Source organism: Sinocyclocheilus anshuiensis, unplaced genomic scaffold (genome assembly GCF_001515605.1).
Source record: "Sinocyclocheilus anshuiensis isolate Anshui unplaced genomic scaffold, SAMN03320099.WGS_v1.1 scaffold1182, whole genome shotgun sequence".
In the NCBI taxonomy this organism is placed as follows: Eukaryota; Metazoa; Chordata; class Actinopteri; order Cypriniformes; family Cyprinidae; genus Sinocyclocheilus; species Sinocyclocheilus anshuiensis.
The window spans coordinates 269,454-292,179 of NW_015558653.1; the positions used below are offsets into that span (position 1 = coordinate 269,454).

A 22,726-nucleotide genomic window follows, 5' to 3' on the forward strand; every position below is an offset into this window, starting at 1 on the left:
TCAGATTTGCATCACATGAATAAATTACATTTTAAAATATACTAAAAATAAAAACAGTTATTTTAAATTGTAACAAATTTTTAAAATAGTACTGTTTTTATTGTATTTTTGATTAAATAAATGCAGCTTCGGTGAGCATAAAATCATACCAACCCTAAACTTTCGAATGGTAGGTTTTGTTTTGTTTTTTGCTCATTAACAAGTTACTAGAATTTCAGTTTATTTAATATTTCTATATATAATATAATATATAATATTTATTTTAATGAATTGATTTTTGATACAGTAAGTTAAGAAAACTAGTAACAAAAGTTATAATAATTAAAAGTAATAATGTTTATTTCTAACATATTTTACTGTATAGATTTAACTAGAGGAAAGTAGAAGGAGTATATTAAAAATAGGAGGTTTAATTGCATTTATATGTTTGTGTCAGATAAACAGGGTGTGTGTGTGTGTGTGTGTGTGTGTGTTTCAGATAATGCATCTGACTGCATCCCACCGCAGTCGTCTGAATTTCCTGAAGGATTCTTCACGGTTGAGGAGAGGAAGGACGGAGGGATTCTGATTTATTTCATGATAATTTTCTACATGCTTCTGTCCGTGTCGATTGTGTGTGGTGATTACTTCCTGCCGTCTCTGGAGCTCATCAGCGAGCGTAAGCCGTGCTTTGTCAAGTTTCTGCTGGTGTGTGTGTGTGTTCAGTGTGATTTCACCAGATCTGTGTGTGTTTCAGGTCTCGGTCTTTCGCAGGACGTCGTTGGAGCTACTTTCATGGCCGCCGGGAGCTCGGCACCGGAACTCGTCACGGCGTTTCTGGGTAAATTTTTATTTTTTTCCTACTGAGGAATTTTGAGGAAACATCTGAAAGAAAATCGATATATAAAGACAAACAGTATTTAGTAACTTATTTCAATTTAGCTGTATTGAATGAGGTTGCTGTATGATCTGTAGAGCTACTATATAGCTGAAACTGAAGTTGTAATTATAAAGCGACCTGTGTTTACAGTATTAAACGCTATATATATAATCGTGACATAAGATCCCGCTCGTGAGCAGTGAGATCAGTGCAGAGTGACGTCAGGTGTGTTTCTGCTCAGGTGTGTTCGTGACGAAGGGAGACATCGGTGTGAGCACCATCATGGGATCGGCCGTCTATAACCTGCTGTGCATCTGTGCGGCGTGTGGCCTGCTGACCTCTGCGGTGCGTGACCTCACACACACACACACACGACACGCTCGTTATTCACGTGGTGTAAACGTGTGCATGTGTGTGTTTTACTCTGTTCAGGTGGGTCATCTCTCCTGCTGGCCGTTGTTCAGGGATTGTGTGGCGTACGCCATCAGCGTCACCACAGTCATCGCCATCATCTCAGATAACAGAGTTCACTGGTGAGTCTGCGATGATTCTGAGCCTCAGACACACTGAGTCTGAGCAAAACAGTTTTTAATAAAAATGCTGTGTTTGATCAGTTAGTAAAGTAGCAGCACACTGTTCATAACAAGTGCGCCGGACACGTCCTGAAAAGCAAAGCCAAAACATTGGTGCAAACATCTGGTGGCTGGCTGCAGTAAAGGTCATAAACCCCGCCCTCTCCATGTAAACTATTGGACATAAGTCGAGCTAAAAATTCAAATTATACTTCAAATAAATTTTTCCCAAAGATAGATTCAATCATTAGTTAGGTAGTTCTTGTCACGCTGATATGTTGTTTTTTTTTAACAAGTTTGCGTTTAGTTTGTTATTTGATGCTATAAAAACGGGGTGTGGTGTAATGATTGTGAGCTCGCGACGGGTTTGCAGGAGTTTGGGCGGGACTTTGATACAGCAGCTCCACCTCACGGTCACTCCTGCGCAGACTGGGGCTCCAAACGAATCACTGCTGTGCAGACTCTGGCTTCAAACGAATCAGTACTGCGCAGACTCGAGGTCCAAATGAATCACTACTGCGCAGATTCTGGCTCCAAACGAATCAGAACTGCGCAGACTCGAGCTCCAAACGAATCATTCCTGTGCAGACTCTGGCTCCAAACGAATCACTGCTGCACAGATTCTGGCTCCAAACGAATCACTGCTGCACAGATTCTGGCTCCAAACGAATCACTGCTGCACAGATTCTGGCTCCAAACAAATCACTGATGCGCAGATTCTGGCTCCAAACGAATCAGTACTGCGCAGACTCAAGCTCCAAATGAATCACTACTGCGTAGACTCGGGCTCCAAATGAATCATTACCGCACAGATCCTGGCTGCAAATGAATCAGTACTGCAAAGACTCAGGCTCCAAACGAATCACTGCTGCACAGGCCCGGGCTCCAAATGACATAATTTTTGCAAGATGACAGCAGCCATACTGAGAAAAAAAAATCCAAAAACTTGAAAAAAAAATTAAACAAATTAAATTCTGACTTTTTTTTCATCACAATTATGTGTTGCAACAACTTGCAATTCACTTTCAACAAATTGCAAACATCGCTTACAGTTTGGCCTGCAAAAGTACATCATCCGCTTTCTTCATAGTCCTCAGCTTTGACTGTGATCTGATGGTTGTGTCTGCAGGTATGACAGCGCATGTCTTCTGCTGGTGTATGGCGTGTACGTGTGTGTGCTGTGTTTCGATCTGAAGATCAGTGAGTACGTGATGCAGCGCTTCAGCCCGTGCTGCTCGTGTCTGAATAAGAGCTCGCGGGAGCACGACGAACAGCAGCCGCTGGTGGGATGGAGCGACGACAGCAGCCTCCGCCTTCACCGCCGCTCCCGAGCCGACAGCGGCATCTTCCAGGACGACTCCGGATATTCCCACCTCTCGCTCAGCCTGCACGGTCTTAACGAGATAACCGACGGTACGTCATCACGTCACAACCTCTTCGCATCAAAACATCTTTCTGCTTTTCTGTTGCATCTCACTGTCTTTTTGTTAAAGTCTTTTTATTATAATTTTGGTAATACCTACAAAGAATCCCATACCCGCAAAACAAATTTCTACTGCATATAACAAACAAACAATAAATAATAATAATAATAATAATAATCCATTAATACAAAAAACAAATAAAAAGATGCCCCATTATATACATTTCAGCCCAAATAAATAAATAAAAATAGTAATGACAAAAATAGATTATGGTTTTAAATACATAAATAAATAAAAATAGAAATAAAATATTTAGATAATTAATATATTATTAAAATATATTAATAAAATAATAATAATAATAATAATAGAAAAATACAGATAAAAAACTGGTTCATTATATACATTTGGCTTATATATATATATATATATATATATACGTTTATTAAGACATTAACTTGGAGTCCATTTCTCTAATGCATGTCAAGACCAGCATAGAATTTGTGGCTGTGAACTTGTACTGAACAAATTTTTCCAGTGTAAGCTGATGCATGAGTCTCTAAGCCAATGTGCAAAAGTAGCATTTGTTTCAAGTTGAAAGTAGTTTAAATTAAAAAAAAATGCATCTCATTCTGTTTAGTGTGTCTTCAGCAGCCTCACGTTTGCACGTTTCTCTCTCTCTCAGAGCAGAAGAGTGTGTTCACGATGCCGGAGCACGATCTGAAGCGGATCCTGTGGGTTCTGTCGCTGCCGGTCGTCGTGCTGCTGTTCCTGACCGTTCCCGACTGCAGGAGACGCTTCTGGAGGAAGTGCTACATGATCACCTTCCTGATGTCGGCCGTCTGGATCTCCGGATTCACATACGTGCTGGTGTGGATGGTCACCGTCGTCGGTAAACATGCTTTCGTCTGTTTGTTCTGTTGTTGCAGTGATTTATCTGGTAGACAGTCATCACAGTGACCTGCAGTGCTGTGAATCAAACCCACGACCTTTGTGTTGCGGACATCAACCCGATGAGCTACAGGAATGCAAGTCAAGTTTAGTTATATAGCACTTTTCACAAAACACATAGATTCAAAGTAGATTCAAAGTAGCTTTACAGAAAGTCACACTGTTTTGTCTATAATGCCTTAGTGATTTTGTTTGATTACAAGATTTAAATATTGGTTTTATTCGATTACGAGATTTATTTAAATATTTATTTAAATGCTTGTCGGGTTTTGATTAAGAGATTTAAATGTTTGTCGGGTTTTGATTTCGAGATTTAAATGTTTGTCGGTTTTATTCGATTACGAGATTTAAATGTTTGTCGGGTTTTGATTACGAGATTTAAATGTTTGTCGGTTTATTCGATTACGAGATTTAAATGTTTGTCGGTTTATTCGATTACGAGATTTAAATGTTTGTCGGTTTATTCGATTACGAGATTTAAATGTTTGTCGGTTTATTCGATTACGAGATTTAAATGTTTGTCGGTTTATTCGATTACGAGATTTAAATGTTTGTCGGTTTATTCGATTACGAGATTTAAATGTTTGTCGGTTTATTCGATTACGAGATTTAAATGTTTGTCGGTTTATTCGATTACGAGATTTAAATGTTTGTCGGGTTTGATTACGAGATTTAAATGTTTGTTGGTTTTGTTTGATTACGAGATTTAAACTAAATATTGTCCTGTTTTGTTAAATTTTGAGACTTAAATGTAATTTTGTTCAATTACGAGATTTAAAAGTCTGTCGGTTTTATTCAATTACGAGATTTAAATGTTTGTCGGGTTTTGATTACGAGATTTAAATATTGGTTTTATTCGATTACAAGATTACGAGATTTAAAAGTCTGTTGGTTTTGTTTGATTATGAGATTTAAATATTGGTTGGTTTTGTTTGATTTCGAGATTTAAATGTTTGTCAGCTTTGTTCGATTAACAGATTTAAACATTGGTCGGTTTTGTTCGATTAAGAGACTAAAATGTTTGACGGTTTTGTTCAAAGTGAGACAAAGTGATTCTAAAAAAAGTATTTATGAAAATAAGATCGTATGTCGCAGGTGAAAAATAGCTGGTCGTCAAAGAGTCTGATGTGAGTTTAACATCCTCCAAATTGAATTATCATCCATTTAATCGATGATGTTAAGAAACAGAAGATATGGCTTTAATTTAAATTAGTAATGTCTCTGATTTCAGGCAGAATTACTATTTTGTAATGTTGTTCTTCACTGTGGCTAAAAAGTACTTAAATCATGGTAAAGATTTCAGTCCTATCGCACACCTCTAAGTAGCTGCAGCTGCCAGTTTTGGGGAAAGTTACTTTTAAAAGTAATGCATTATAATATTACATTACTCCATAAAAAAGTAACTAATTGCATTTCTTAGTTTTTATGGACAGTAATGCATTACATTACTTTTTGTCACCTGAGCTGGGTTTGCTTATTTGTTTTTTAATAACAAAAAAACCCAAAAGTTATATTTTTGGCAACTGTAAAGGCCCTTTCACACCAAAAGTGAATTTAATAATCCACAGGCTGAAGGAAAATCCCTCCTGATTTCTCTCAACACGGGACAGGAGAGCTGTCAGTCAACACATGGGAAAATAAAGTAACTTGCATTACTTATCTGAAATAGTACCTCTGATATTTTGTTGTAAATTTAAACTGCAGGCTTTCTCTGACCATTCTCAAACATCGACATTTTCCAGCATTAGTGCAGACATGCAGGTGTGATGTTGTGTGACACAGTTGATCTTGTGATTGACTTTGCCCTTTCTGAAGTGTGTGGAATATTTCATACAGTATGTAATTTACAGAAAAAAGTGCTGTTGTTCCTCCAGAGTCACATGTAGTTTTATCCTGCATGTTAGTCATGTTTCAATTCAGTGTTGCAGGTTTTAGTATGTCTAGTTTGTTCTGATTGATTATTTCGCATTGCATTCGTTCCCAGCCGCAGTCGTCATGTAGCTGCGCTGCAGATGTTGGGTTTTGGAGCGGGTCACATGCTCCGTCTCCATTCCTGAAATGCCAGCGCTGTATCCTGAAGGATTATGATGCTGGAGACTCGAGTCTGTCCGCTCGGTCCGCGCTGGATTACGGTCGGCTGAAGCCCATGGGGTCTGTGAGAAACCATGTGATGCAGCTGCATATAATAGGATTATTATCCTGCACACGGTCACACAGATTCACATGAGCGCTGGAGAGCCGGCGGAGCTTTAGAGCGACTCTAATGTTCAGGTACTGAGAGAGAGAGAAACCCTGAGGATGAGGACGTCACTCTGAACCTCCTGCCCCTCAGAGACGCCCCTCATAGATTTTTAACCTTTCAGAAAGAAGTCTCTTCTGCTCAGCAAGGCTGCATTTATTTGATCAGAAATACAGTACAAAATTGTGAAATATTATTACAAATTAAAACAGCTGTTTTCTATGTGAATCTCTGTTAAACTGTAATGTATTTCTGTGATGCGCAGCTGTATTTTCAGCATCATTACTCCAGTCTTCAGTGTCACATGATCTTCAGAAATCATTCTAATATGCTGATTTGCTGCTCGAGAAACATTTCTGATTATCATCAATGTTGAAAACAGTCGTGCTGCACAATATTTTTGTGGAAACTGTGATACATTTTATTTTTCAGGATTCACAGATGAATAGAAAGTTCAGAAGAACAGCATTTATTTGAAATAGAAATCTTTTGTAACATTATAAATGTCTTTACTGTTACTTTTTATCAATTTAATGCATCCTTGATGAACTTTTTAGTGGTAATGTATCAGTTTTTATATTATTAAGCAGCAAATCAGCATATTAGAATGATTTCTGAAGATCATGTGACACTGAAGACTGGAGTAATGATGCTGAAAATACAGCTGCGCATCACAGAAATACATTACAGTTTAACAGAGATTCACATAGAAAACAGCTGTTTTAATTTGTAATAATATTTCACAATTTTGTCACATTCTGTCAAAAACATTAAAAAAGATATTTTTAGCTTTATATCTGCATTTCAAAGTTTGGCTTCCGTTCTCTCTCAATAACGTCTCATTTGGTTTAGCATGCAAATTTAACACATGCAATTTTTTTTATTTTATTTTTAACCTCAACATTGCAAAAATTCAGTACAATCTTACATTCTCACGTTAGTTTTTCATATTCCAGCTATTTAATTTTAGTTACATCAAATGCCTCTAACCAATTCCTCCAATTTGATAACCAGCGAAAAACAAGAACAGTACAATTAAAAACAAATACATAGTAGTAGCAATAATATAATAATAGATAAATAATACATAACTCTATTAATAAAAATAAGTAAATAAGGGACGTTCGGGTGACTTTAAAGTAGTTACAACAAATAATATAGTATTTTATTGCATTAATAAAGAATGAATAAACTTTTATCTTTTTTGTAAAGCTGCTTATAGCTGATTTAGAATTTAGTCAGTGGCTACCGTCAACTGTTTGCTTACCAACATTCATCAAAATATCTTCTTTTGTGCTCAACAGAAGAAAGAGACTCAGGTTTGGAATGAGAGTATATTATGACAGAATTTAAATTTTTGGGTGAACTGTCCCTTTAATGACTCCAGATAAATATGTGACCCTGCAGCACAAAAGCAGTGTTAAGTCGCTGGGGTATATTTGTAGCAATAGCCAACAATACATTGTATGGGTCAAAATTATAGATTTTTCTTTTATGCCAAAAATCATTAGGAGATTAAGATCATGTTCCATGAAGATATTTAGTAAATGTCCTACTGTAAATATATCAAAACTTAATTTTTGATTAGTAATATGCATTGCTAAGAACTTCATTTGGACAACTTTAAAGATGATTTTCTCAATATTTAGATTTTTTTGCTCCCTCAGATTCCAGATTTTCAAATAGTTGTATCTCAGCCAAATATTGTCCTATCCTAACAAACCATACATCAATGGAAAGATTATTTATTCAGCTTTCAGCTGATGCATAAATCTCAATTTCAATAAATTGACCCTTATGACTGGTTTTGTGCTCCAGGGTCACATATATGTACTGAACTCAGTTATGTCTGATATTAAAGGGAATCTTTTAGCCATCTTAGCAGGATCTGCTGTCTGTGTTCAGGCGAGACGCTGGGAATCCCGGACACAGTGATGGGAATGACGCTCCTGGCGGCGGGAACCAGCATCCCGGACACCGTGGCCAGCGTGATGGTGGCTCGCGAAGGTAAAGAAACCCTCACACGTCCAAACGGCACACAGCGCAGAGCGTGCGGTTGATCAGTGACTCGTCTCTCGCAGGTAAAGCTGACATGGCCATGTCCAACATCGTGGGCTCAAACGTCTTCGACATGCTGTGTCTGGGTCTGCCGTGGTTCATCAAGACGGTGTTTGTGGACTCTGGGTCTCCAGTGGAGGTCAACAGCAGCGGCCTGGTCTTCATGTCCTGCACGCTGCTGCTCTCCATCGTCTTCCTCTTCGTGTCCGTTCACATCAACGGCTGGAAGCTGGACTGGAAGCTGGGTCTGGTGTCTCTGGTGTGTTACGTGCTGTTCGCCACGCTGTCCATCCTCTACGAGCTCGGGATCATCGGGAACAATCCCATCCGCGCCTGCGCTGACTGATGAGCAGTGCAATGATACACAGCTGGGGAACCATCGTGTGAGAACACTTTATGGACAAAAATAAAAGGTTGAGTTTTTTTTCACTGCATTGCTTTTAGTGCATCAGTGCCTCATGTTCATGTCAAACAATGGGCCATGAAGTGATTCTGTAACAAGGGATGCTTTTGACCTCACTGTATCATGAAACATTTACATTAAAAATTCACACATTCACATAAAACATTCTTTTATGCGCTTCAATCATGTTAAACTAAAGCAATAAGTCCCGTGAAGCCGTGGTTTACAATGAATTTATAACAGCGAAGGGGCGTTGTTAGGTAAATTCACTGTAAACCATGGCTTCACGGGGCTTATTGCTTTTATAAAACGGTTATTATACGTAGTAAGGTTTCACAAAATAAAACAGAGCAAATAAAGTGTAATGATATTAATAAAAACAGTATTCTTCCACCAAACAATGTAGCTCCTCAGAAACAGTTGTGGTTGCAACAAAGTGGTTGCCGAGCAACACACAAACGTAAACAAAGGTGTGTGTTACTTTGTAGAGTCATTTACAACAGCTTCGAACGCGGCTCAGCCAATCAGAATCAAGCACCGGAACTATCCGTTTTATAAAGTGTCATTTACCATCACATCATTAAAAGTCTAAAAAGTCATTAAAAGTAAATTTTGTACATTTTTACGCTTCATCGGAATAGAATGACACTTGGTGACTTTTGTTTTGTCGCATTAGCTATGTGAACACAAAAACATCATGGCGTCATCATATACATGATTCAGATGTGTTAAAGGGTCATTAAAATAAAAAAAAGTATCACTTGGTACCTTTGCGGTCAAAAATGGCCGTGGCAAAAAATAGCTCATAAAAGTTGTATAAATAATGCATAGTATCATAAAATCCCATGAAAATTCTAAATAATAATCAAAAAAATATTACATTGATTTTCCTGAAGAAAAAACAAAGTTACAATTCAAGGCTTCAATCCCTTTTGACAGCGAAGGTATGACGTGTGACTCTAAAACAAACAGTTACACATGCAACCCTGGAGCACAAAACCAGTCATAAGGGTCAATTTTTCGAAATTGAGATGTATGCATCAGCTGAAAGCTGAATAAATAATCTTTCCATTGATGTCATGAAAATTCTAAATAATAATCAAAAAAATATTACATTGATTTGATCCTGAAGAAAAAAAAAAGTTACAATTCAAGGCTTCAATCCCTTTTGACAGCGAAGGTATGACGTGTGACTCTAAAACAAACAGTTACACATGCAACCCTGGAGCACAAAACCAGTCATAAGGGTCAATTTTTCGAAATTGAGATGTATGCATCAGCTGAAAGCTGAATAAATAAGCTTTCCATTGATGTATGGTTTGTTATTCAGTAATTTGTCTTGTAATGAGCACATTTTTCTGGTTTCCCAGTTTATTTTCATGATGGCAAGAGCTGATTCTTTATAAAACGTTATTGCTCTGGGATTTTGATCAATGTGATAAATGAGAAAAAATCTGTTTAACAAGAATGAGCTTGTAGTTCGAATTTAATTCATTTAGTAATCAACCACTGATTGTATCCAAACAATTCTAACAGTGCTTAATTTATTTCCACGGTATGTTCAGGTAAATGTCTACCTCAGTCAGTTCAACCAGACATGTTTCTTATTACTGTAACACATTGCATTACAATAAAAATACTCTCATGGTGCACAAAAAGTGTTTTTGTTTCTATTACGTACAGAACTAAGAATTTGAAAGGCATTTCTTCATTGATGCATCTTATAAAGGTTATGGTTACGAACCTGTAACCTTTTAATAAACAACTACTTGGTGACTTTATTTACAATGATTTTTAAAAAAACTTAACTTAATTTTTTGAGTATTTCAGAAATAGCTTTTTCTTAAAGGAGAAAACAGGAAAAGAGCAGTTGAGTAATGTTTAAGAATGTTAAGAAAAAATTAAAGTTCCTAAGATTAATTATAAGTTCATGAAGTGCAAGTATTGAGAAGTATTTCTTAAGGTCTCAAATATTGAATTTCTTCCCAGGTTTAGATGTCTGATTTTCTTGTTTGATTATAAAAAAGTAATTATGTTGTATTATGTACTTTATGTAGCTAGTGTAATGAACTCAAACTTAAACATCTTTGAAGACTTGGAAGTTATTTTAAATTATATACAATTATTTACAAAGATTTTTAAGAATATGAGTTCTTAAGTTTTGTCTTAAGCATATTCCTAAGAAGTATTTTTGGGAATACAAAATATTAAGATAAAAATTAACAATACAAAAATAGTCAAGAATGTGACACTTGATGTTTGTGTGAGATCTGACAAACTGAGACCCAGACTGAATTTACAACAGCCAGCTTTTTATTTTTTAAAATGTAGTCAGAGACAAACGTCCCACAAATTAAAATGTTACCAAAAAAGAAAAAGCTAAAGTAAAGGTGGTCTCTAACACGTGGAGCTGAAGCTGGTGAGATTGCTGATATGACAGTCATGATGTTTTTAAAACAAAACAAAAGCTGGCCTCTGTGTGTGTGTGTGTGTGTGTGTGTGTGTGTAAGAGAGTGTGTGCGTGAGAGGGTGTGTGTGTAAGAGAGAGTGTGTGTGTCTGAGAGAGTGTGTGTGTGTGTGTCTCTGTGTGTGAGTGAGAGATGTGTGTGTGTGTGTGTGTGTAAGAGAGTGTGTGCGTGAGAGGGTGTGTGTGTAAGAGAGAGTGTGTGTGTCTGAGAGAGTGTGTGTGTGTGTGTCTCTGTGTGTGAGTGAGAGATGTGTGTGTGTGTGTGTGTGTAAGAGAGTGTGTGCGTGAGAGGGTGTGTGTGTAAGAGAGAGTGTGTGTGTCTGAGAGAGTGTGTGTGTGTGTGTCTCTGTGTGTGTGTGAGTGTGTGTGTGAGTGTGAGAGAGTGTGTGAGAGAGTGTGTGAGTGTGTGTGTGAGTGTCTGTATGTGTCTGTGTGTGAGTGTGAGAGTGTGTGTCTCAAGCGTTGCGGTCGATACGAACATCAACCTCTCGTCCATTGATCTTGGTTCCGTTCATCATGTGGCAGGCTTTCTCTGCGCTCTCAGGAGAGTCGAAGCGCACCGTCCCGCAGCCTTTGGATTTGCCGTTCTCCATCTTTATTTCAGCGTACATCACCTGACCTGAAGTACAGAGACCTTCACTCTTAAGCTTGTAATGTTTTAAATCAAATGCTGCTGTAGTAGAAATGAGACTCGCGTACCGCAGTGACTGAACTTCTCCTTGAGCTTCTGCCAGGTCAGATCGTACGAGAGCTGCGGAGAAACACACACAGAGACGATTCTCATCAAACACACTTCAGTCACACACACACAGACACACACACACTCTCTCTCTCTCTCTCTCTCTCTCATACACACACACACTCACGATTCTCATCAAACACACTTCAGTGACACACACACACACTCACACGATTCTCATCAAACACACTTCAGTGACACACACACACACACACACACACACACACACACACACAGACGATTCTCATCAAACACACTTCAGTGACACACACACAGACGATTCTCATCAAACACACTTCAGACACACACACACACACACACACACACACACACACACACACACACACACGTCTTATGCACACCCCTTCAAGTAAAGTGTAACCAAAACTTTTTTTAAAGACTAAGTAAAATGTCAGGAATAAACTGAATGGAACACAATACGTCAGAATGATCTCTAAAGATAAATGTTGTGTATTAGCAACACTTCACAGACTGAAAATACAACTTCCAACAGATCTCCATTACATTTTCATTCATTTTACACAAACATACAAAAGCTTAATTATTCATAAATCAAGATTAGATAAGAAATCCTGTTTTTCCTTTGAATTAGGTTTTGACTGAGCCAATATTTGTCCTTTTTTATCCTAAAGTCACTTCATTTTGATAAATGTATTAGAAAAAAAGATTTCATATTTTTGTAAGATTTAAACTATGTTCAATTTCAATGTTCAAGTCTTCATCTGTTCATTTTGTATATGAAGTAAATGTATCTTAAGGATGTTAAGATATTTGTGCTGGAAAACGAGACAGAAATACTGAGGAAGAGATTGATTTTTAGCAGACCATGTAACAACTTTATAACGTTCTGCTTTAATTTATGGAAGAGTGAATTAAGACCCGCAGAAACCCTTAAAAAGGGTTTACATCAAATCAGAATGAATAGCATATGAATGTGATTTTGCGTGTGACCTAATCCAGAGCCCATGGGTCCCATCCCAGCATTCCCCATTCCTGCATATCCTCCACCTGATGGACAGAGAACAGAAGAGTCAGCATCAGCTCTCACACACACACACTCACACGCTCACACACTCACTCGCACACTCACACACACACTCACTCGCACACACACACACACTCACTCGCGCACACACACACACACTCACTCACACACACACACACACACACACACTCTCACTCACTCACGCACACGCACTCTCACTCTCACACACACACGCACATGCACTCTCTCTCTCTCACACACACACACTCGCGCACGCACACTCACTCGCGCACGCACACACACGCGCACTCACGCACTCTCACGCACTCTCTCTCTCACACACATACACACGCACATGCACTCTCTCTCACACACACACACGCACATGCACTCTCTCTCTCTCACATACACACACGCACATGCACTCTCTCTCTCTATCTCTCTCTCACACACACACACACACACACACACACAGAGAGAACACACCCAGACCTCCAAATGAGTCTCCAAAGGGGCGATTCATTCCCATGTCACTTCTGCCGAAGTCTCTGTCCATTCCTGCCATTCCAGAGCGATACACATCTGTGCACAAACACGAGCATTAGTCTTCAGTAGAGCTGCTTTACAGCACAATCTGACGTTCTCATATCTGATTACGTTTACATCATTGATTCTGTTATTTTCCTGCACTATACAGTCATTCTGTCTCAACTCAACCAAAGCTACCTGGCTAAAAATGTTTGTCCATTGGTTTTTGACCATTGAAAATTTACCCATAAAGCCACACTGATGTCCTCATATCTCTGGAAATGAGCCATATACGGCCTTAGAAATGAACATATCAAAAGAAACTTTTGTTGACCACTAGAATCTACAATTACACTGAGATACCTTTAATACTTATTGAATTATAGTTGCGTAAACTTTGGAAAAAGAGCAATTTTATCACTCAGACAGGTGTTTTATGCAATAGTTTTGATTATGCAATTGATAGAGGGAAACAAAAGATATTTTTAGTTTCAGCACTATTTGTTCTTCAAACATTTCTCTCTAAAAGAAAAAACTTCCAGCTAAATGCAGTGACCGAACATTTGGTTTTTGACCACTGAAAATGTGAACAATTTATTCATTTACTCCTGGACTCACACCGAGATGCCAATATCTCTGGAAATGAGCCATATCTGGCCTTAAAAATGAAGATAGCAGAAGAAATGTTTGTTGTGAACTATCATATACCGCAGCAAAGATTGCTAAAGTCAACAGATTTTACTGTTTACTAATCTCAGTGTAAGAACAACATGACGCTGCCATCTTTCTGAAGTCTTTTTTACGCCCCTGTAATTTGGCTCCGAATCTCAGGTGAAAATTGACATTTTGACCCTCTCCTCTACAAAACAGTGGATTATTCAGTAAATATTCATCCACGACATTTAATATTTTGGCTTTTATCACTATTAATGCATGTCTTTCTTCAGAAAAAATATGAACAAAATCAAAAATTGGAGCTGGGGAGGTTTCTGGAATTTGGTTGATTTGACAGGAATGATGCTATAGAATTACCCGTGATTAGATTAGTGACTGTCAGACTGATGGAATGATGCCTTACCTCCCATTCGGCCCATGTCTCTGCCTCTGAATCCTCCCATTCCACCCATGCAGTCCATCCCGGAGAAGCCTCCGCCCATCCCTACACACACACACACGCACGCATGCACGCACACATACACAGACACGCACACACACATGCACACACACACGCGCACGGACATGCACACACAGACACACAGACAGAGACACACACACAGATGAGCGTCCTCACATGATCTCGGATGTATCTGCTCCAGATGAAAGTGATTCTCACCACTCATGTGGTTCATGTTGCTGCATCCCGGCCCATCCATCCCTGAGAAACAACCAACCCTGCGTTAACTCATCAATCCCAGCAAGAGTTCGATACACTCAAGATTCAGTGATCTTACTGGTGATAAATGCACACGAGCAAACATCGTGAGCATCATGATTTTAACCTTTTTATTTGATCATCATTAAAAATCACTTTAATAATCACCACTTCTTAACAGCATTAGATGATCTGATTAAAGCTTAAGCAGCAAAAACCCTGCTACAGTCAGTTTGATTCATTTGAGTTGATGAATCAAGCAATGAATCAATTTGAACTGTCCCAATTAATTAAAAACACTTGATTCAATGCCTCATCTGCATCATTACAAAATAAATAATGCTTTATTCATGCAAATATGCATGCTTTAAAAATAAAGCATGCAGTGTAAAATTTGCATGAATAATTATGCAAACATGAACACACCTCCGGGTCCCATGGAGCCGACGGCCCCTCCACTGAGACGGTTGGCATTTATTGGCTGACCGCCGGGACCCAAACCCATCCCGACGCCTCCCAGACCTCCTGCAGCACACACCATAAACACACACTCACACAGAGAATTACACACATCTATATACAGCCCAAAACGAGCGCACAAGGCTCTTACTGGGTAACTGTGGCGCTTTCTCTGCAGGCCTGAAGTCATCTGGAGGAAGCGATTTATCATCCTACAGTAAACAGACGAACAGATGCATGAATCTGAGCTTCAGAAACACACATAAAGATGCACGAGAACGAACGCTGGAGCAGCTCACCATTTTCACGTGCATCTGTCTGTCAAACAGCATCTGACCGTTGAACATGGCTGTGAGCGTGAGTGAAGGAAGACAAAGCACCCTAACTGCAGTACACACTAACAAGTGACCCATTTACAACCACAAACTCGCAACTACACTAGAATGCAAATCCACAGCACACAAATTGGATAAAATAGTTCCATTTTTAAGGTGAGGTACTTGCTGCTTTGTGCTATTTTGCTTCCATAACACATCCACTTTCAGACTAGTGGAAAGAAAACATCTAAAATACACATTTAAGTGTTTATTTTATTGCACTTTATAAAGTGGATAGTTCCGGTGCTTGATTCTGATTGGCTGAGCCGCGTTCGAAGCTGTTGTAAATTACTCTACAAAGTAACATACACCTTTGTTTACGTTTGTGTGTTGCTCGGCAACCACTTTGTAGCAACCACAACTGTTTCTGAGGAGCTACATTGTTTGGTGGAAGAATACTGTTTTTATTAATATCATTACACTTTATTTGCTGTGTTTTATTTTGTGAAACCTTACTATGTATAATAACCGTTTTATAAAAGCAATAAGCCCCGTGAAGCCGTGGTTTACAGTGAATTTACCTAACATAAGCTAACAACGCCCCTTAGCTGTTATAAATTCACTGTAAACCACGGCTTCACGGGGCTTATTGCTTTATTATCTATTTGCATCTGCAGATTTTTAACTAATTCATACCTTTAGGTTTTGGCGTATGCAAGTGCTGCTGAAGTGGAGACCTATTTGCATCTGCAGATTTTTAACTAATTAATACCTTTAGGTTTTGGCGTATGCAAGTGCTGCTGAAGTGGAGACCGCTTTATTCCTCTCTATATTCCGAAGGCTTTTACTGACACGGATTTATACAACATTTTATTTCTAAAAACGTGGTGCAAATTTTGATAGTTTTTTCGGTCTGTTGACAGTATGTTCTGAATTCTGGAGTGATAACTCTAATATGGCAACAAAATCAAACAAGTGTTTTTATCCAATGCTCAGATTAATGTTCTGGAAATGAGTGCATAGTTAATTAAATAATGTCTCATTTGCATTCTCACATTTATACTTAACATTTCAGAAAACTTTAGTCTCAAAAACAACTGTAAATAATCAGCAGGGGAAAGTATGGTGATATGCATTCATTAAAACTCTTTAAATCAGATAACTTTCCTCATACACTGGTTTCAGAGCGCAGAGGATACAGATGGCTTGTACGGCCTCCAGCGGCTGCTCGAAGGTGACGGTCCCCATGCCTCGGCTCTTCCCGTCTTGGTCTTCTTTAACGTCGGCCCTCCTCACCATCCCCGCCATACTGAACACCTCCTTCAGCTTCTTCCAGCCCACCTTAAAGTCCAGCTGCAGCCAACAGAGACCAAAACAACATTTGTGACCCTGGAGCACAAAACCAGTCATAAGGGTCAATTTTCTGAAATTGAGATTTATGCATCAGCTGAAAGCTGAATAAATAATATTTCCATTGATGTATGGTTTGTTAGGATCGGACAATATTTGAAAATCTGGAATCTGAGGGTGCAAAAAAATCTAAATATTGAGAAAATCATCTTTAAAGTTGTCCAAATGAAGTTCTTAGCAATGCATATTACTAATCAAAAATTAAGTTTTGATATATTTACGGTAGGACATTTACAAAATATCTTCATGGAACATGATCTTTACTTAATATCCTAATGATTTTTGGCATAAAAAAAAAATCAATAATTGTGACCCATACAATGTATTGTTGGCTATTGCTACAAATATACCCCAGCGACTTAACACTGCTTTTGTGCTGCAGGGACACATATGTCTAAAGATTCATAAATCCAGATCCATTTATAGGGCCCTATGTAATCCTTTTTCCCGAATTCCGTTTTAATTTTTCTGGACTCCTTTTTTAATGGTTAAATTACATTTGTAATATTTTATTAATCAAAAAGCTTACAGTATTTAAGTATTCATGCAAACATAATCGGTTCTGTCTTAAGTGAACGTTTGGGGAAAAACATCAGATGTGTAACATCATATCAGATCCGTGTGTTACAGTAGCTCTTAATATATCGGCCGTCTGTCTCAATGTTAATCTAACAATAAAAGAAAATAGGGACTCACTCGCTGCTCTTGATTGAACTGTTTTTGCAGTTTTAATAAATCAATTTATTTGTAATGAACACACTAAAGTGATTTTTACATTTGATTATTTGTTTTTCTTACTTGAATGCTTTTGTTTAGATGTAAAATGAAAAAGCTAATGCATTATTTGTTTTTTCTTATATTTGTTTATAATAACAAAGATAAAATAAAAAATAGCTATATTGTGATTATTAATATAGTAATTATTATTAAGAAAAGAACTGGAGGAAAAGATGCAACATCGCAGGTGATTTTGTTTTGGAACCTTCAGAAAACTTTTAACTCTATTTTTCTCAATTTCGTCCGATTCCAACGAATCATACATCATTCTGAAGGTCTTTTAATGGAGAATGTGAACATAAAAATAACTCAGTTTTTAAAAATTGCTCATTGTGACTCATTTTGCCAGCACAGGTCATATATTTCTGACCGAACTTTTATTTTGGCGGGTTGCCGTGAATACCTTTACACTTCTGTGTGTATATATGACAATAGTTTTACTCAAATGCGCTTCAGCGCGTGCAGGATTCATATTTAAAGTCTTTTTGCAGCTTAATATTTACAGATACTAATCCATATTTAGTGTAATGACCTAGTACTTTTGATTTATTCATCCAAACTTTGACAAATTCCGTGACGCTCCGCGTTATACAGTAAATTCAGTTTTTATGACTGGATTCCGTCCGCATCACAGAAATAATAGGGCCCTACATTTACTACAGAAGCTTAATGACATTAAATATGAAGTCTTGTTTTCTGAGAAACTGATCAAAAGGAAGTGAGTTTATGATTAAAACATGAACAAACATCAGAAAAATGGGCTCCGAAAGATCAACTTAATTCAAAGGGAAATGAGTTTATGACTCGTTGACTTGTTTTTATTGTTTTAATCATAAACTCGCTTCATTTTCATTCCAGGAAATGTGTCTTGATTTAAGGGTCAACAGAAATACTGAGGAAGAGATTCATTTTTTGCAGTTCATGCAACATTTAATGGCACGACTTTGTGGATTTAAGACTTTCTGCTCCGATTTAAGATCTTTTTAGGCCTGAATTTGTAGAAGAGTGAATGAAGACTTTGTAAGGCCTTTTTAGAGACCGGCAGAACCCAGTTCAGACTCACGTTTAGTGGTCGACCGATCTCTTGGAAAGCAGGGTATAAAGCCGATATAATTGTATTTATTTGAACTGATATTTAAGAAATTTGAAATAATTTGAAAATGGATAATAAAAAAAAACACACAGTGGAAATTACATGAATATGGCAGAGGGCAAATACATAAAGCGCAGCATAATTTGAAATCACAAGTTTAAAGTTTGTCGATCGCGTGTCTCCAGTGAAGCTGAACTCTCGACCGTCACGCAGAGAACACGCGATCAAGCAGGTCACATGCACACTTCACAAGATCTCACAGCTGGATCCGACTAAGTTTGCAACGTTTGTGAAGTTAAATGCTCATTAGTCATTCAAAGATTTGTTTAAATGATATAAATGCATATTTGCTGAATGCTGACGGCAAACAAGAAAGTATTATAATGTTTGCCTTTCTATTACTAATAATATAGAATAAAGCAATCATTATAATACTTTTTGTATACATGTTAATTCCTTTGTTTAACCGTTCTATCTGATTATTAGACAGAAAGCCAGTCGCGCCATCAAAATAAAAGTCAGTCGTGCCATCAAAATAAAAGTCAGTCGTGCCATCAAAAAAAATAAATAAAAGTCAGTCGGGCCATCAAAATAAAAGTCATTCACCATCAATCGCGCCGTCAAAATAAAAATCAGTCGTTCCGTCAAAATAAAAGTCAGTCGCCCCGTCAAAATAAAAGTCAGTCGCGCCGTCAAAATAAAAATCAGTCGCGCCGTCAAAATAAAAGTCAGTCACCCCATCAAAATAAAAGTCAGTCGGGCCGTCAAAATAAAGGTCAGTCGGGCCGTCAAAATAAAAGTCAGTCGCGCCATCAAAATAAAAGTCCCACCTCGAAAACATTGGCCAAACAGGAAAACTTATCGGCCGATGCCGATATTTGATAAAATATCGACCACTACTCACGTTGGCGACGAACACGGTGGTGCCGAGCCGTCCGGCCTGCAGCGCGCTGATGATCTCCGGAGGGATGTTGGGGTTGTTGGCGATGGAGGGAGGGATGTCTTGCCCTCGGCCCGCTCCGTACATCCGGCCCGATCTCTGCAGGACACGCCGCGCATGCTCACCGTCCGGATCCTGAAACACACACGTGTCAGGAACCGTCTGCACAAACACACGCCAGACAGAATGACGCGCTTACCTCCTTAATGTTCAGCGGCCGTCCGTTCAGATCATGTTTGCTCATGACCTCGATGGCTTTCTTCACAAACTCTTCATCTTTGAACTCAACCACGCTGAAAGAGAAGAGCCGCAGTTATATCAATTAAATCTGTACTGCTTCTAATAGAAAACTATTCAAGCAGCTTTAATTTAGTTGATTACTTGTTTAATGCTTGGAAAAATATAAACAATATTAATAATAATCACTTCTTCTTGAACACTTGACGCTGCTCTCAGATACACAAAGAAAAACATTTAATTGTTTTAATTAATTTATATTTACTTAGGGTTTAAAATATTAGTTTATTTAAATTTAATTAAGCTGATTACTTTTTTAATTCTTGAAAAAATCTGAATAATTTCCTACTGCTTATAAAACAATTTAACTACCTTTATTTCACAGATGATTACTTTTTAAATGTTTGGAAAAATATAAATAGCAATAATAATACCCATTACTTGCAGCAACATTTATTCATATTTATTTTAAATAAAATATATTTAATATAAATAAATATTTAAAATTGCCAATTGCTTGTTTTCAATGCTTGGAAAAATATAAACAATAATAATACTTATTACTTGCAGCAACATTTATTCATATTTACTTAAAATAAAATATATTTATTTAATATAAATAAATATTTAAAATTGCTAATTGCTTTTTTTCAATGCTTGGAAAAATATAAATAACAACAATAGTTTCTTACTGCTTATAAAACAATTTAAGTAGCTTTATTTCACAGTAGATTACCTTTTTAAATGCTTGTAAAAAAATATCAATATACTTGAAGAAATACTTGCGGGCAACATTGCATTGTTTTAACTTATTCATATTTATTTAACTATTAATTTAAATAAACATTTAAAATAGCTGCTTACGTTTTTAAATGCTCTGAAAAAATGTAATAATAATAATTATTATATAAATTATTTCTTGCTAGTAATAAAACAATTTATGTACATTTATTTCACATTTGATTACCTTTTTAAATGTTTGGGAAAATATAAATGACACAAATTTCTACTTGCATACATTTGTGACAATCAACAATCCAATGCATTAAATATTCATATTTACTTTATTTAAATATTATTATTTTATGACCATCATATGTTTTCCAAAGCACTGAAAGAGTGATTCCTTTATACTAAATGAATAATACTTTTAAGTTGAATGCTTGAAAAAAAAAAAAATAATAATAATAATTAATAAGACTGCTTATAAAGCAATTAAGTCCCTTTATTTTGCAGCCAACTGCATTTTTAAATGTTTGGGAAAACAAATAATTTCGACTTGAATCGTCGATGCAAGTGTCTGGCAAATTAATGCATCAATTAAAACGTGCTTTTTTCTATATAAACGTTTCTTACCCGCAGCCCTGCAGAAGCGAGTCCACGAAGAACGAGGAGGAGGAGAGAGAGAGAACGACAAGAAAGAACATCATCAGCAACACATCAGCTCAAAGAGAAACAGCTGACTGATTGATCATTAGTGCCTCAGAGAGATCGATTACAGCACATGCTCACGACTCTACTTTAACGAGCTGTTTGGAGCATTTCAGTGATGAAAGCAAATGAACTCAGGGCAAATGAAACTGGATCTTGTTGTTGAGAGAGAGAGAGAGAGAGAGAGAGAGAGAGAGAGCGAGAGAGAGAGAGAGAGAGAGAGAGAGAGAGAGAAATTAATTTATATATATATAAATTTCAACAGTCAGGTTCCGGAAATAATAATGAAAACCCATTCATTTTCTTTATGGGGGACATTTTTTTAATAATAATAATAACCGTTAAAAACAGACCTACTGTGAGCTTCGAGATTATTAATCGATAGTTGTTGAAACTGTTATTTCAACTTGTTTTTAAATAATCAAGCTTAAGAGCAGAATTGCAGTTGAGAAACTACACTACCCATGATTCAGCAGAGATCTCTCCACCAATCAAAACCTCAAACCGAGCTCTTTAGCTCCGCCCACTCATATGAAGCACTGCGAATGTGTCTTTGTCCCATTTTTAAATACTTTTTTTTGCTTCGAAGCAAAGTTAGTAAAGATGTGATCCGTCTGGTCGGTTTGGTTCATGGTTTATCGATCTTTAACGAAAACTAAATGGGGAAATACTTCCGGCCGCTGCTAAAGTGGGCGGGCTCTGTTGATCAATGGCGGTTGCTACGGGTTACCGCTCTGATTGGAGCGCAGCGCCACAAAACAAACAAACGACAGAAAAACACGCGCTAACTAGACGAAATGTCTTCAGACACCTGCATTATGAACACAAGCTGATATGAAGAAAAATAAACGCGTTTCTTTCGCTCTGTGAAAGCGCTGCGCTCGCGCACAGGCCTCGCTAGCAATACGCGCATAACAGACGCAACACATGCGAGATTTGAGTTTTAAAGAGCTCTCAGTTACGTTTTAACGCCGTTGGTGTTCTCCTGCGTCTGCTGGGGCTCCGCTTCTCCTTCGTCAGCGGGAGAATCGCCTGATTCCTCATGTTTGGTGTCAGTCAGGTCCAGCGTCGGCTCCGCGTCCGCCATCACTGCTGCTCCTCTCACGCAGCGATCTTCTTCTTCTTTTAGGATTTAATGGCGGTTGGCAAACCAACTTAAAAGGTGCATTCCCGCCACCTACTGGAAAGGAGTGTGAAGCGCACAATGAATAAGAACTTTAGAAACAAGAGCTATCTTACCAAAAAAAAACAACTTTTAACCAAGACCTGTATCCTAAATCCTATTAATCAATCCTGTTTCCTTTAAATAAATAACTAATTCGCGATATATTCCTGATTGCTTAGATCCATCGCCTAACAAAACCTGGAGTGACAGATCATTTATTTCCAGATACCTTAAAGCTTGACTTAGTTGGAAACGTTCTCTTTCATAAGCCTCACATTT

General features: G+C 37.6%; 2 protein-coding genes across 2 annotated transcripts in view; one reads left to right on the forward strand and one right to left on the reverse strand.

The window, feature by feature from the left end:
• slc24a5 (solute carrier family 24 member 5) overlaps positions 1-8,750 on the forward strand; it is a 10,672-nt gene extending 1,922 nt beyond the window's left edge. The window contains exons 2-9 of the mRNA XM_016477139.1: positions 479-658; positions 737-820; positions 1,101-1,204; positions 1,292-1,392; positions 2,561-2,844; positions 3,541-3,747; positions 7,951-8,052; positions 8,127-8,750. Coding sequence (XP_016332625.1) covers positions 479-658; positions 737-820; positions 1,101-1,204; positions 1,292-1,392; positions 2,561-2,844; positions 3,541-3,747; positions 7,951-8,052; positions 8,127-8,449 — 1,385 coding nt within the window. The 3' untranslated portion in view covers positions 8,450-8,750. The remainder of the gene's footprint in view (positions 1-478; positions 659-736; positions 821-1,100; positions 1,205-1,291; positions 1,393-2,560; positions 2,845-3,540; positions 3,748-7,950; positions 8,053-8,126) is intronic.
• Positions 8,751-11,347: 2,597 nt separating this feature from the next.
• On the reverse strand, positions 11,348-22,382 carry myef2 (myelin expression factor 2). Its single transcript, XM_016477118.1, has 14 exons — positions 22,245-22,382; positions 21,208-21,297; positions 19,814-19,907; positions 19,579-19,749; positions 16,594-16,747; positions 15,377-15,426; positions 15,229-15,289; positions 15,045-15,143; positions 14,580-14,621; positions 14,325-14,405; positions 13,205-13,300; positions 12,655-12,741; positions 11,673-11,765; positions 11,348-11,592 (listed from the first exon to the last, which is right to left on the reverse strand). Exons 1-14 carry the CDS (start codon positions 22,367-22,369, stop codon positions 11,429-11,431), a joined length of 1,407 nt encoding a protein of 468 aa, XP_016332604.1. The 5' UTR covers positions 22,370-22,382; the 3' UTR covers positions 11,348-11,428.
• Between the last annotated feature and the right edge of the window lie 344 nt (positions 22,383-22,726).